Genomic DNA, 16,852 nt, shown 5'->3' with positions numbered 1-16,852 from the left:
ATTCAAAGATAGGAAGAGGTGCAGCAAATCCACAGACAATATGTTCTTCATCATTGTTGTAGTTGTTCAGACAAATTGTAACTCCAGCACACAGTGATGTACATGTATCATTCCTTTCAGGCGCTCCATACGATTATGTTAGTTAGGTTCTCGTATAACCAACATGGTTTGAAGGTATCAGACACACTTTGTGCTATTATTGGGTTTTAGGCTCACACTAAACTGCTTCTTTTAGATAATGTGTCCTGGAGATCTTACATTTGATTCTCAAGCTGTTATGTGGCATCTGCCTAACATGTTGTACACAACTGGACAAATAGCTGCAACCATCCCCCACAGGTAACAGACTGGTAATAAACCAGAGAACACCTTAGGGCATTACTTCCAATACAAACAGGAGAGATGAGTGGTTATCACTGACTCTCTTTCTACACATATTACTTTAAATAATGAAAAGTTTCTGTCTGGATAGAACTGTTAATCTTGCAGTCAGCAGATATCCCTTCACATGTAGAGTCAACGTGTAGATATATTTAATCAAAACCTTTGCGTTATTAGGCTAAAATGAACAACATTTTTCTATTTAAATGTGTTCTCCAACAAAAACTAGAATTCAACCTCCTGTGTGCAAACTTCATCTCCACTGCCCAGAGGTTCACTAAAACTACTGCACCTCTGTTCACTCCATGAAGTTGTCTTCTCTTTGTTGCTTACTGTGAGGGTCAGAGCAGTGGTGAAAGTGGGCTGGTATATGGTGGTACATAATACCACCACTTCTACTGCTTCATTGTAAAATTATCAGAATGATCAAATTCCATTCACTTACATTTTCCATACTGCTACTTCTAAATATCCACTTTGACCACTGTGATAAAGTATAGCAAACTGCACGGCTTGGACTGTTATCAAAAGGTGTCAAATTGTAGCTGGAAGTGAAGATTACACTGAGGGGCAAACTGCAGTGAAAAGCAGGATTAAGTACTACTAAATCACTATGTACTGCCCACAGGTAGTATATACTTTATTTTGGTTTGAATATGCAGTTCAATCCTGTGCACAAAAAGCTGGAGAGAGTGCAACTAAATTAAGAAAGGGTATGATAAACCTCAAATTATAAGCAAAGACTGGGTAGCTAGATTTATTTAGACTAAAAAAAGAGAGGATTAAATGGGAATATGATCATGGTGTAAAAATATATTAATGGCCCATACCAAAATTTGTGAGGTAACCCGTTTAGTATACAGTTTCCACAAAGGAAACAAGGCCACCACATACCACTGGAAGAAAGTAACATATTTGTCAATGGGCCCCTTCCTCCAGGGAAAAATCCCTTATGGCCTGGAGTCATCAGGCCAATCGCTGCAGCTATGCACGTGTGAGTTGGCTAGACTGCCTGCACATGTGTGATTTGGCTAGACTGCTTGCACATGTGTGAGTTGGCTAGACTGCCTGCACATGTGTGAGTTGGCTAGACTGCTTCCACATGTGTGAGTTGGCTAGACTGGCTGCACATGTGTGAGTTGGCTAGACTGCCTGCACATGTGTGAGTTGGCTAGACTGTCTGCACATGTGTGAGTTGGCTACACTGCCTGCACATGTGTGAGTTGGCTAGACTGCCTGCACATGTGTGAGTTGGCTAGACTGTCTGCACATGTGTGAGTTGGCTAGACTGCCTGCACATGTGTGAGTTGGCTAGACTGCCTGCACATGTGTGAGTTGTCTAGACTGCCTGCACATGTGTGAGTTGGCTAGACTGCCTGCACATGTGTGAGTTGGCTAGACTGCCTGCACATGTGTGAGTTGGCTAGACTGCCTGCACATGTGTGAGTTGGCTAGACTGCCTGCACATGTGTGAGTTGGCTAGACTGCCTGCACATGTGTGAGTTGTCTAGACTGTCTGCACATGTGTGAGTTGGCTAGACTGCCTGCACATGTGTTAGTTGTCTAGACTGCCTGCACATGTGTGAGTTGTCTAGACTGTCTGCACATGTGTGAGTTGGCTAGACTGCCTGCACATGTGTGAGTTGTCTAGACTGTCTGCACAAGTGTGAGTTGGCTAGACTGCCTGCACATGTGTGAGTTGTCTAGACTGTCTGCACATGTGTGAGTTGGCTAGACTGCCTGCACATGTGGGAGTTGGCTAGACGGCTTGCACATGTGTGAGTTGGCTAGACTGCTTGCACATGTGTGAGTTGTCTAGACTGTCTGCACATGTGTGAGTTGGCTAGACTGCCTGCACATGTGTGAGTTGTCTAGACTGCCTGCACATGTGTGAGTTGGCTAGACTGCCTGCACATGTGTGAGTTGTCTAGACTGTCTGCACATGTGTGAGTTGTCTAGACTGTCTGCACATGTGTGAGTTGGCTAGACTGCCTGCACATGTGTGAGTTGTCTAGACTGTCTGCACATGTGTGAGTTGGCTAGACTGCCTGCCTGCCTGCATATGTGTGATTTGGCTAGACTGCCTGCACATGTGTGAGTTGGCTAGACTGCTTGCACATGTGTGAGTTGGCTAGACTGCCTGCACATGTGTGAGTTGGCTAGACTGCCTGCACATGTGTGAGTTGGCTAGACTGCCTGCACATGTGTGAGTTGTCTAGACTGTCTGCACATGTGTGAGTTGGCTAGACTGCCTGCACATGTGTGAGTTGTCTAGACTGTCTGCACATGTGTAAGTTGGCTAGACTGCCTGCACATGTGTGAGTTGTCTAGACTGTCTGCACATGTGTGAGTTGGCTAGACTGCCTGCACATGTGTGAGTTGTCTAGACTGTCTGCACATGTGTGAGTTGGCTAGACTGCCTGCACATGTGTGAGTTGTCTAGACTGTCTGCACATGTGTGAGTTGGCTAGACTGCCTGCACATGTGTTAGTTGTCTAGACTGTCTGCACATGTGTGAGTTGGCTAGACTGCCTGCACATGTGTGAGTTGTCTAGACTGTCTGCACATGTGTGAGTTGGTTAGACTGCCTGCACATGTGTGAGTTGGCTAGACTGCTTGCACATGTGTGAGTTGGCTAGACTGCCTGCACATGTGTGAGTTGGCTAGACTGCCTGCACATGTGTGAGTTGGCTAGACTGCCTGCACATGTGTGAGTTGTCTAGACTGTCTGCACATGTGTGAGTTGTCTAGACTGTCTGCACATGTGTGAGTTGGCTAGACTGCCTGCACATGTGTGAGTTGTCTAGACTGTCTGCACATGTGTAAGTTGGCTAGACTGCCTGCACATGTGTGAGTTGTCTAGACTGTCTGCACATGTGTGAGTTGGCTAGACTGCCTGCACATGTGTGAGTTGTCTAGACTGTCTGCACATGTGTGAGTTGGCTAGACTGCCTGCACATGTGTGAGTTGTCTAGACTGTCTGCACATGTGTGAATTGTCTAGACTGTCTGCACATGTGTGAGTTGGCTAGACTACCTGCACATGTGTGAGTTGTCTAGACTGTCTGCACATGTGTGAGTTGGCTAGACTGCCTGCCTGCCTGCATATGTGTGATTTGGCTAGACTGCCTGCACATGTGTGAGTTGGCTAGACTGCTTGCACATGTGTGAGTTGGCTAGACTGCCTGCACATGTGTGAGTTGGCTAGACTGCCTGCACATGTGTGAGTTGTCTAGACTGTCTGCACATGTGTGAGTTGGCTAGACTGCCTGCCTGCCTGCATATGTGTGATTTGGCTAGACTGCCTGCACATGTGTGAGTTGGCTAGACTGCCTGCACATGTGTGAGTTGTCTAGACTGTCTGCACATGTGTGAGTTGGCTAGACTGCCTGCACATGTGTGAGTTGGCTAGACTGTCTGCACATGTGTGAGTTGGCTAGACTGCTTGCACATGTGTGAGTTGTCTAGACTGCCTGCACATGTGCGAGTTGGCTAGACTGCCTGCACATGTGTGAGTTGGCTAGACTGCCTGCACATGTGTGAGTTGGCTAGACTGCCTGCACATGTGTGAGTTGGCTAGACTGCTTGCACAAGTGCAGGGGAACTGAAAGCTCCGATTTTGTCTTTTAATTCCACTAATATAAAACAAATGTAAAACATAGATAACAATTAAAACAATATTAAAAAGAAAAATTATACCTTAAGAAATAATTTATTCATGGCAGCTTCAACTCACATTAATAAATGTAAACCAGTAGATTAGAGAAAAACAATTTATGGCTATGTTTAAATGAACATACATAAATAAAGTGATTTTCCACGTACACTGAAACCAGTGGTGATCAAGTAATGTTCTTTATTTCAATCAAATCTAGAAAGTCATAATTTATAACATGCATAGGCAACACTACAGTGCTCAGTTAGCAGGTTTCACCAGTCCAGTAATAAATAAATTATAGCACTGACTAATCTGACAATGGCTTCTGACTTTTGCATTGATCAGTCATGTTACAGTTTACAAAGTTTATCCCATCTATTATATTCAATGAAATACTGTGGAACATTGTATAACCCATCCATCAGCCAATAATGATCATTTGTAAATAACAAGCATTATAGGCCTGATTTATTAAAGAAATTAAAGGGGGAAAAAATGAGTAACTTTGCTCCTGGGAAAAACCATGTTGCATTGAAGGGGGAGGTAAATGTAAAATGTGGGGACAGTTTTATAGTTGGGGCTAGGGCATGTCCTAGATCAACTTTAAAATTCAGTGTAATAATAGAGCTATCAACTATTTGTGTACTATATGACAAAACAACCAGTATTTAATAAGCAATAAACTAATTTGCACCCCTTGCATTGTAACATGGTTTGTTCCGGAGAACATTTAATCCTTTTTTTGCCTTACTTACTCCTTAATGACTCGGGCCCTTAGCTTTTTAGTTTTTATTAGGTATTGATATTTTAAAATACTTTGACATACTGGCGCTGCCCATAAAGCAAATGTACATGATAGTAACATGGTTTTGTTTAGGATTAATTCTACTCCTTTTTTGCTTTATTGCTGTTTGATAAGTGTTTGTAAATGAAAGAAAAAAAACATTTGACTAAAATATCAAAACAGCATATACTATACAAGTTGTCAACAAATTCATTCCCATTTAATGTTTAAAGTGAAATAATGGCAAAATATGTTTTGGATGTGTTATAGTAGAAGGTAAATGGCACTCTCTTAGTTTTGTTTTAAGAAAAACTTAGAGGGTTAACAAAAAAATAATAGTAACTGACTTCATGCTGCCATAATGAGTGATCATCATTTACCAACACCATATAAATAAATGTTGATGTTGATGATAAATCGCACTGTGTTTATGTCTGCCTTTAATATAAGTATTCAATTGCAATTAATCTGTTTTTTTTTAATGCTTTTGTGACAAAACAGGAAGTTATCTTGTGGAATCGCATATTAACTTAACTGCATCTTGTTGTATTTACAACACACTTACACTAAAGCTAACTTGTCAACATCGATGTTAACATATGTCAGATGCATTCAAATATACAAGAGCAAAGCAAGTTAAATGCATATGAAAACAGAAACCTGTACGGTCTCATTTAGTACATATTTCAGTTTACATGGACTAAACTTGTGTTACAAGCGCATCTTAAATGCAGAATTTAATGTCCGTGTATTTGTAGATTTAAGATGCATGATCAAGATGATTCAAAGATATTCTTGGTCAGAAGAAATAGTTTAATGGTTTAACCAAAATCTAAAGAAGTCCTAACAGTAGAACTAAGTAAAGCACAAAATGGTTCAATTCAGATATCTAATCTTTCCTCTCCAAATCCGAAAAATGTAAGAAACCCTCAAACAGCATCATTTCAGTGATTTAAAACATAAAGAAAATTATTTTACCCATACACATATACATACATAGGTCATGGAGAGGACATAACCCTTAATATCATTCAAAAGGGGCTATCCAGTAGGTGCTAAATAACTATAGCAAATATTAGCATATGAAATTGAATATCATACCGGTTTAAAAATACAGCATATGACTTACCCTCTCTGATCTGCTTACACTACATTAATGATTCTTTATCAAATAGTTAATCTTTTACACTATTTAAAATGTTATTAGATACTTCACAATAATTTAAGCCCCACCACGATATCCACAAACCACGCCAGATCAAAATAAACCACACCCACATTCTTACAAAGCCACACCCACATTCTGATAGGTCATGTCACTTTCTGGGTTGCATTAATGATGATACATAATTCTTGTCTGAATTGTATGAGAGCACTATATAATTTATTCTAACGCTTCAGTTTCTGGACAGCATATATGCTACATGTTCAATGTGATAGTACACTGTAAAATATTTATTTACAGGAGAGTTCACAAAGTCCATTCACTGTCTGCTGCTCCACTATTATACATATTACTCTTTTCCTTCATACAACCTGCCAACCACTTCTGGCCTGTGCTGCTGGCAGGACCTGCTCAGGCAGAGAAAGACCATCGGCTGTAAGGTTAAAGCCACTGCCTTTAGATGGTCTTCATTGTGACATCATTTCTCCATAGAGAACCATGTATTAGACCAAAAGCTTTCAACTTCTTTTACTGTCCTTCCTTTCAAACTTGTGAACCACACGAAAGGCTTCCAAAAACTCATTAAAGTCAATGCTGCCGTCCTTGTTGGAATCTATGCTGTGGGCTAAGTCATCTATAGTGGAATCATCTATACTTATGTGAAGATGGGAGCTGAACAGCCGCCAAGTTTGATGAAACTCTTCAATGGAAATTAAGCCTAAGGAAGACACAAAATTAGGTGATATTAAAAAACAATTATTGACTGTAGAAGAGCAAATGACGGTAGAGTATGTATTATATTAGTGGCACCATACTTAAAGTATAAGTCAACTTTTGTTGAACTTTATATAACTAAAATGCTAAAGGTCATTTTATCTAATAGAAGTGCTACTTGGTGGCTTTAGTTTAGAAGATATAAACCACACTAATTCTGGGTAATGGCTGGTTCCACTTACCCAGGCTACCCAGCCATGCCAGGGTCCAGGGGAGACACGGCCAATCCTACCCATGGTATATCATACAGCTGATATATATAGTCTCTGTCCTGGAGACAAGAGCCAAATAACATACCAGAGGTTGTTCTAAGCCTTTAGAGGAAACAACTATTACACAGACTTAAAGAGATCTGTATACTCTTAATGAATGATAGCAGGTAAAAAACTTTAATTAGATAAAACATCTATTATGTTTTAAGCATTTTACAGCTAAGTGAAAACTTTTTCTAACCTAAATAATAATAAGCTTAATAGAACCCCCGGAGGTTTGGAAATATAAGCTCCTGCCCAACTGATTTTTTTTTTAATCAGTTTGTATCTGATATTCAGGGTCTATTTTCAGGGTGGAGAAGATCATATGCAGTCACTTTCATACGGCCAGACCCTACCACACTGTAATTTTCAGATATCACCAGCAGTTTGAAATCTTGCGGAAGGCCTAACAAAACCACTGCTGAAACTGCATTGTGTTATTTTGCACTTTCATGTGTATATTACTTTAAAGGCTTATAAAACCAAGCTAATTTGCAACGTTTATGTAACAAAGGCCAAACCAAAGACATCTTCACATATCACATATTTTGCTAGGGTGGTGTCTCTGTACTTACTGCACATGTGCAAGTTTCTTATCAGTAGTATAACAATAGAAAGCCGAAAAATCATGTGTATACCTTATATATAAGTGATTTCCCGGACCCTTGTTTTCTGGTTAATAAAAGCTAGATAATTGCGACACAACCCTGCTTCTGCTCGGACCAGGGCAGAGGTCCCGAGTACTCTCTTTTGTTTGTTTTCCAGTTTGCTTATTCTAGCTTATTAGAAAGACAGGGTCCTAGAATCATCAGCGACTGAACAAATTTTTACTGGAAACAATTATTGGCAGCTAAGTATTACTTCTTATTTACTCTTTGTATTATATTCACTGTTTGTATTATATTCATCACAAAAAATAAAATGATACACTTATTTGACAGCCTTAGTATCAGGTGTTCTTAACTCACTGTAACACGAACCTTCAATTTCCACTGGGAACAAATCTCCAGTATGAAAAGCTGTTCATGTCAGTGACTGCTAGGAAGACTGCAAATGACCCCCCCCCCTCTTACTAAAGAGTCTTCAGCTATGTATTAGAATGGCATACAAGCCCCCTCCCAGTGTACAGCCTACAGCTACATATGTTAGACATACAGGTGGACACAAACACAAAATCATTACATAAACATATGTTATTATTTCATCATCAATCAAAGATACAAACTGAAAATGACTTAAAATGAGTTATGTATCCATTCTTCATGTTGACCCGTTTTGTTCTTAGCAACTAAAAACAACTCAAGCTTAAAAGCGTACATTTAGCAAAGATTAAAGGAAAACTCCATACAAAATCTATTTTCAATCCCCAAATCCTAACCCCCTAGTTAGTACAACCACAGAGGTCCCTACAGATCAGTATAAACTATATTCCGCCAAAGCCTTTATGTGATTATTTGCCACGCCAGGTAGCCTGGAGAATGGTGAAATAACAGTGTTGTGCAAGGTTGTCAGACAGAAGCTGATGGAGCATGCCACAACTTTATCCAGACTCCCCGAACAGATAAAGCCAATTGTCTTTAATGGAAAAATATGCGTAAGACAGTAAGTCTTACGTACAGCCCAGTTTCAAAGACGGAGTCAGTATACAACAAATTTTGATTCATATATATCACATGGAACACAGACCTTTCTCTTAAGGAATACAATTAATAATAAGCATTAATAGTATAAATAGTTACATTTATCCTTGGATTTCTATTCTCTGTCTTACTAAGAAGTAGCAAATTGTCTATAGTAATGCAATTAGGATTTCTTAACTGCTGGTTGTTGCTGCTTATGGGCTTTTCACAAAGTGGATCAGTTAAACTAAAGAACCCATTTACCTGAGTGATCTTTGTCAATGATATTGAATATGATCTCCAGGTCTGCTCTGTATCTGTTTAATGTTTCTACCAATCTTGGCTGAACCTAGGTAGAAGCAGAGGATACATAAAGATGATAGAATTTATTTGAGAGAAAAAAAATCAAAGAACATTGTGAAACGTAGATGCAAAACATGATTGAAGGTAAAGGACTGAATGATAGATTTTACCAAGATGCACCCAGTGTAGATGATGGACCAAAGACATACATACTTCATTGGAAATGTCTAACCAGCTTTATAAATATAACAATGTTAAAGGACAGTAATTAATAGTATTATCCCTTGTAAAGCCCTGTATAATATGTTGCCACTAGATAAATGATCAGAAAAGGATTATTCATTCATATCAGTGTAACGGCTCCCACTGGACACCAGATAAACTCTTAGAACAAGGGATGTGAGAGATCTTCACCTAGACCAAGCTACATTTCCTGTAGGGAGCGATATTCTCACAGGTACTTGGATGTCCCAAAGACTTACAACCAGCCAAGATAGAAGATGCAGGATGGGTGGCCAAAGCATGTAGAAAACGCCCCGACTGCCTAGCAACAGCCAAGATGGAAAAATCATAGCAAGCCATTGCAAATAGCGCTGTAGTTCATAGCAATCGGTCCCAGTCATAGAGGAGATTAAAATGTAATTTCCTACCACAGGCATACACACACATGTGCCAAATTCAGACAGAAGCACATTAACATACTAGTATGTTTATGGGACATGGGAGAAAATCGGAGCACCCAGAGGAAGCCCAAGCAAGCAGAACATACAAACACCACACAGAGAGTGCCCAGATTGAAATCAAACCCACAGCCACAGTGTTAGCAGTCAGCGATGCTAACCACACTGCCACTGTGCGATCACTAATTTGAAAATAAAGTATAACATCAGTTGATAGTTTTTCACAGTTGATGATTTAAAACTTTCGTTTACAAACAAAAAAAATGCCCATATTTACAAAACTAGCTCCCCCACAATCAGATCACCTCTGCTGTCCTATATCATGCACCTGGGTGTCGGTTTCAGGAAATCCCCATTTTGTCAGGGGCCAGCAATAGGCGTCATGTGTGAATAAAAACTAGTTGAAATCGCTCAGGCCCCTTACATTAGATGCCCCCTCTGGAAACTCGGCCTGTGGGTTCCCTGCAGAGAAGTGTATTGCTCCCTTACTGAGATCCCGCTAGTGGCACAGTGGGTTCACCCCTGGAACCATTTATTACAGCTTGTCCGGACCATAGGACCTGCTGACATTCTGCTTCTATTCTCACCTAACAGGACCTCTTTGAGCAAATGGAGATGCAGGTAAATAAAGAAGAGCAAATAATTAATTTTCTGCAAAGTCACTGTAACTGTATTAATGAATTACTGGCCTCATTGGCATCTGGCATTTTGGTTCCAAGCATGATGATGGAGTATTACTCCTGTATCGCAACCTGCCATGCTTACGTCTGCACAAACCATCTAATTTACGCAGTGTATTTCTCCAACTCCTCTTTACTATGGAGATTGACAGTCCTGTAGGAGATTTCTGAACCAATGTTCCAACATTTCTTCTGAGCAAACTATGATGAGTGTGTGAACATCCCGTGTACTGGTAGGAGCATGCTTACAGACCTCTCGCAACACCCCATAGGTGAGCTCTGTGAATATTATCTCCTAGTTTACAACACAGTCTCCTGACTGGCTAAGAATGATCACATGACATTACAAAGGCCACAGGATTGTCCTTTTAATCAATGAATTGTCATTTTCCCTAAGGCAAAATAGCAGGAAGTACAGGAAAGAAAAGAAAAGGCACAGCTTTGTAGCTTTTTTTTTCTAATGAAGCAAATCATGACTTACCTTTTAATAGATTTATTATAGGGTTAATGCTAGTAGACATTTGCACAATGAATCTAACAAGTTGCAAACAAACACAGGAGGGTAACAGGTCATAGTATAATTTTTGTTGCCTTTTCCTAGTGTGTATTTTAAAGATATCCAAAATAACCATATGATAGGCTCCATATTATACATAGAGAAAAACTTGCTTTTTACTATTAAAAGTTAATAGTTATTTTCTATTTATTATATTAAATAATGTTCTCTCTTCAGGTGAAGAAGACATAGACTGCACTCACTTCTTTTATGGGGTTTTCCATTTGAAGATCCTCAAAACATGAGAGGTATTCTACATTCCCATTAGCAGCCAGACGTGCAAGTCTTGAGCGTAACGTCCTCCAAGGCAGACCTAGATGAAGAACAGCCTCCACTGCTGATGCCCAGTCACTGATGGATATCTCTCCTGGTGAATGCAGAATTATTCATCATAGTTATTTAGTTCATCTAACTAGACAACATGCCACATAACCATAGCATAAATATATTAAATACAAACATATACATAATAAACACACATACTAATTATATATTCATGTCCTAGAGTAATCTAAGAGTAGGAGTAATTAGCCTGCTGAGCAGATATGCACAATTTTCTATTTCTATAAGGTCACCTACACACAAAGCTTTTTGTAGCCATATGTCCTCTGTTACAGATTTTGATAGGTTAACAGTGGATAAACAGAGACTCTCACAGAAATCATTGCTCTCTATCATCATCATCATTTATTTATTTATATAGCACCAGCAAATTCCGTAGCAATTTACAATTGGGGGATCTCTATGAAGAAACACAAGAGCAATGCACCTAGCTGTACATAATTGGATTATGGAGTGGGACAGAGGAAAACAGAAGATGCTGTATTTTATCTCCTTCTTGTTCTATCATCCACCTCTGTAATGTGCCTTTGTGCACAGTCCATCTCTCCATAGTGCGAGTAATCTTCTCTGGTCTCCTGGCAACAACTGGAATATATGGCCAATACAAGACCGGCCATACAGTGACATAATGTGTTGTTAATGCTCCTGCAATGCCCCTACATGGAGCGCAGACCGCTGACGTGAAGGAGAAGCAGCCAACAGCATTTTCCATGTGATGCTGCTGGCTGCTGCTCCTCCATGGGCTGGGAGTGTGGTGCTGGGCTGTGATGTCACCAACAGGAGCAGAGGATGTTGCCCCCACCTCCCGCCTGCTAAGGTAACCATAGAAGTGGGGGAGGGGGCACCACAGGGGGGTAAACGCTGCCTTGGGTGCCCCATGGGCTTGCTCTGGTTCCGGAGTGATGAATATAAAACTGGCTGTATGCACTTGGCCTAAAGCATTTTATTGTGGCTAATAAAATATTACCTATAGGCTGGCAAATACCACAGCAAAACGAAGGCTCAAAAACACAGGTCTATCATCAAGTACTGTGTAATGTTTTCTTTTTATGCTTAGGGTTGAATAAATAGATATACTTAAATATGTATTCAAACGCCTATATTATATCAAATGCTGATAAAAGTAAAAGCTTCTATTGAGTTTTCTTAGAACAATTCCTATCCAGTACTACAATTTGAATCTGGATCTATATGACACAGACATGGGCCTATTACACTAGTAAGGTTGTATGATCAGTAATTCATCCTGCATGGAGAAACAACATTTCACCTTTTCCTTTTGAGTCATACTCGTTAAACGCTTTCATAAGGTCAGAGCGATGGGTATAAAACTGTTCACGTAGTGCTCTCAGAGCCGAGTCTTCCACAGCACTTACCCTGCAAAAAGTAAGTAAAGCAAACTGAATTGGATCATTTTAAGGGCATTATTATCAAGATATATTAAATATATTGTGTATTATTAATTATAATTGAACCTAATGTATTCATATTTTGTATGAATATGTATTGTATACACATAAGTGGAGCATAGATCCATGTGAAGTTGATGCTTTGTTATCATGTATGTCTCCTTATGTGTTTCATATCATTCTTAGACTCCCATATCAAATCTCTAAATAAAATATTCTTAATTTAATGTTATAGTGGTCTAGGAATTCTTTAATCATGACTGTGACTGTGCCCTACCTGTATAATTTTTATTATGTGTAAAATATGATGTAACATTTGAGTGCATTAACATTCATTCTTAATTGAACTTGCAATTTGTCTCCTTTGAAAAATAATTTGTTTTTATATCAATTGTGACAGAGTCACTGGTTTGAATGGCAGGTATTCATGTCCCAGGCTGTCTGACTTGCATGCTTGTAAATCCAGGGAGATTGCTATGTACAGGAAGCAACATCGAAAAGAGTGTGTTCAACTTCAGGAAAAGCTGTTAAGGGTCCCTGGTGTTTTGTATGTAGAGAGCAGGATGGGCTTCATGCAAAAGGCCCAGTCCGGGTCTTCTGGTTTGCAGGCTCACAGCAGACTAATTAGGAGCGGCACCTCAGTGATGTCTGTAAAAGACTACAGCTCTGCCTCAATCTTGCTCTCAGACCTGGGGAGGAGGTTAGTTGCCTCCTGAGAGAATCTGCTGTGGTGAGCAATAATATGTGTTTGATTTGTGTGTGGGACATAAGGCCCTTCACATTTGAGAGAGGCGAGGGTCTACATGAAATGTGTAGTGAATGCGGGACAGGCAAGGTTTTTTATTTATGTTTTGTTCATTTGAATGTGCTAATAAAACTGGCTGAGGTCAGTTACACCGCAAATAATGGACTTGTATGACTTTATTGCTGCTGTTTACTGCCATCTACCTTGGGAGATGGTACCTATTCCCCTCACATGGTCACACAATATTACAAAGTATTTTGGGCAAATACTCTCTTTGCAAATAGAAGTCTTTGATGTTATTACTGCTAATGGTATTGCAACTGAAATAAGTAAATAGATTAATGCATGAATGGAAAAAAATGAAAGTGTTCTCAAACCTTTGGTGAAGGGTGAGTTTGCGCGTGCACTTCCTAACTTGATATTGCACAAAGCGTGGAGTCAGGTCTGGACACAGCTTGATATACGCCCCTCTGTTACTTCCTTCGTCATAGTAGTTAGACGCTGAAAATATGGTTATAACCTATAAAGCGTGAAACAGATTATTTTCTGAATACTTGCTACAGGAAAACCCAAGTATTAATTTATTAGGTAAAATGCAATACAGATTTAATTGAGGCCTAATTTATATACATATTTGGAATAATTGTCCCAAACCGTTGAAGTGAGATATCTAAATAAGATTATGATTTTATAAATCATTTCGTACTCTGTGAAGAGGTACATAGAAAGTGTGTGGGTAAATTCTATAAAATGTAGGGGGGTGACAAATTCTCCTGGCACTAAGGGCATATTATGTGCTCTTGGATATTAGGCAAGTATGATTGTTTTGTGACATGATAAATTTGAGATTTACTTCTCAGGAGTATATTTACTAAATATACAGGAGTCTCAGGAGTATATTTACTAAACTGCGGGTTTGAAAAAGTGGAGATGTTGCCTATAGCAATCAATCATATTCTAGCTGTTGCTTTGTAGAATGTACTATATAAATGTTAACTAGAATCTGATTGGTTGTTATAGGCAACACCTCCACTTTTTCAAACCCGCAGTTTAGTAAATATATCCCTAAGTCTTTTCTTAGTTTGTATTATAATACATTAATAGCTGTAAAAGTGACTCTAATAACCTGTGCATGATAATATGCTATTTCAGTACACCACTGCCACCACCTGACCCACCAGACAAGGTCTGGGGCAGACCTAGACTTTTTTTTTTAGGGGGTGGTGATTTCACATAGCCACACCTCTCCTTCACGCTGATTAGTTGGCCCAGTTAGCCACGCCCTCTTCTTTCCCAATGTTCGGCTCTCTCAGCAGCAATTTTAAGGTATGAAGATTGCTTCTGGGGATGGGGGGTGATTGCCCCGATCGCACCCCTCTGGAACCGCCAGTGTACAAGGTACACTTGGCAGCTAGTATATTCTCCACAGTATAACCCTCTAAAATTCCTGGAATTGTAATGAAACAAATAGATGCTTTACCAATGTAAAGGACATTGTTTATATAAAGAGAAGCTCTACAAGATAAGAATCACCACTCAATCTCTCTTAATAGTATATAACAGTAACTATAACCACATAAATTATTGTTGCCTTATACTGGAGAATGTATATATGTGACACAAATGGTATGCTATTTTTGTGTGCAGATTATGACTAAAGCTAGGGAGTTGTGTCTGCTTTCTTTAATTGCTCTGTCATGTTTTCAGTCCTTATTGGCCTGGTGACACCTCCTTTGATCTCCTACTCTGGGCTAATGATGTCACACATATCACTTACTACTAGACCTCACTCCATATGGTTGTAGTGTGAGAATATTATCAGACCTCCACAAAGCTCTTATTATTTACAGTAGGAAAAATGAGTACAGTTAAAAACAAATGTTGATAAATCAAGGAAAAGTAATTGTTGCTCATTTAACGCAGAAATGGATTGTTAGCAGTGCTGGATTAAGGGAATGGATGCCCCTGGGTTAAGGGGGCCTCCATTCCCCCGTGAGGGCCCCTCCCCCCTGTGATACGGTCTCCCGCCCCCCCCCCCCCCCACCTCCTTCCCCGGCGCGCTGTACGCTCTTTACTGAGGAGGTCTCGTGAGAGTGAGACTCACGAGATCTCCTCAGTAAGGAGACTACAGCGCGCCGGGCAAGGACCACAGTGAAAGTACTCAGCAGCACTGATCGCGCCAGCAGCGCCCCCGCCCCTGACCGATCAATACTGCTGCTGAGCACTTTCAAGGGCCCCCTGGATGCCATAGGCCCCTGGGCTGTAGCCCAGTTAGCCCTATGGTTAATCCGGCCCTGATTGTTAGCCATGCACCCAAACATATGCATCCATAATGGTCTCCACATAAATAAGGAAACATCAGGTGTTTTTTACTCACATTCAGTATTACAGTCTGTAGTTATATTGGGGATACTTTTTGTGTCAGACCAAATAATCTCTTGGTAACATAAGAACTTTCTAATGAATCTGGGTCCCAGCAGAAATAAAGACTAATTGAGAAGTATTAACAGATGTCTCCTCAGGTAACCCTTACCTTGCCATTGTGACATAATTCATAACCTTCCTGTTTGCATTCATGTGACCTGATCAACATTTTTAAATTGTATTTGTCAAGTAATTTTGTGGTTACATCTGGACCAAAGTAACAACCTCCACCTCGAAAACTATTTGGTGAGCAGCCATTTTGGTTTCTTGGGTCACTCCACAATATGTCCACAATCTAAGCCAATAGACAAAAGAAACAATCAATACACAGTACATTTCATAGACACAACAACTACAAATAATCTTGAGCACATTTAATCAAGTATCAACTGTCATTTGTCTAGTGCAGCTTAGAAAATAGAAGCACATTTATATTTAATTGAGATGAGTTACAGCACATTTGTATACACTGCACCGTGTTATTAAGTAAACCCCAAAGGGTATATAATAGATGTGGATACAGCTGGAAACCCAGTTAGTTAAAACATTAGGTCATACCTCTGATTGGTCCTGATTTTGGGGGGACACCCCAAGTCGCAAACCTCAAAGGGGTGGGGCTTAGTAGGAGCTTTACTTAAATTTGTGGATGGAGTTTTGTCAGAGCAGGGGCGGGGCTTATTTTGTCTCGCTTTTTCAGGATTCTAAATGTTAGGAGGTGTGTTCGGTGGAACTTGTTAGCTAACTTATATATATATATATATATATATATATATATATATATATGACATGATTTACCTCCTGTTTACAGTTTTAGATAACAGGGCTGATATTAAATTATAGTTTAAAGATTAAATGCTTCCAGCTTAAAGACTATAGCTGCTGTACATACAGCGTATGACGTTATGATGAAAAACAACAAGAAAACAATGTCATAGTAATTTACTAAGTGCAGGGTAAGAATATTGGCACACATAATGCCATATGACAATATACAAATAATAGAGCTGTTTGCTTAAATGATAGTGGGTACTGCAGTGACTGAGTGTTTCTATGAGCATCTTAATGAGAGAAAAGAGGTT

The 16,852-nt window shown here is 39.7% G+C and overlaps 1 protein-coding gene across 1 annotated transcript in view; it reads right to left on the bottom strand.

The window, feature by feature from the left end:
- Positions 1-4,938: 4,938 nt before the first annotated feature.
- The window catches only part of PPEF1 (protein phosphatase with EF-hand domain 1), a 29,522-nt gene continuing 17,608 nt past the window's right edge, over positions 4,939-16,852 (bottom strand). Inside the window, exons 11-16 of the mRNA XM_075196527.1 lie at positions 15,883-16,068; positions 13,727-13,869; positions 12,466-12,572; positions 11,057-11,220; positions 8,899-8,983; positions 4,939-6,705 (exon numbers count right to left, since the gene is read on the bottom strand). Coding sequence (XP_075052628.1) covers positions 6,506-6,705; positions 8,899-8,983; positions 11,057-11,220; positions 12,466-12,572; positions 13,727-13,869; positions 15,883-16,068 — 885 coding nt within the window. The 3' untranslated portion in view covers positions 4,939-6,505. The remainder of the gene's footprint in view (positions 6,706-8,898; positions 8,984-11,056; positions 11,221-12,465; positions 12,573-13,726; positions 13,870-15,882; positions 16,069-16,852) is intronic.

Source organism: Mixophyes fleayi, chromosome 2 (assembly GCF_038048845.1).
Source record: "Mixophyes fleayi isolate aMixFle1 chromosome 2, aMixFle1.hap1, whole genome shotgun sequence".
In the NCBI taxonomy this organism is placed as follows: domain Eukaryota; kingdom Metazoa; phylum Chordata; class Amphibia; order Anura; family Limnodynastidae; genus Mixophyes; species Mixophyes fleayi.
The sequence above is the reverse complement of the archived record's forward strand: the minus strand, read 5'-3'. Positions and strand labels throughout refer to the sequence as shown.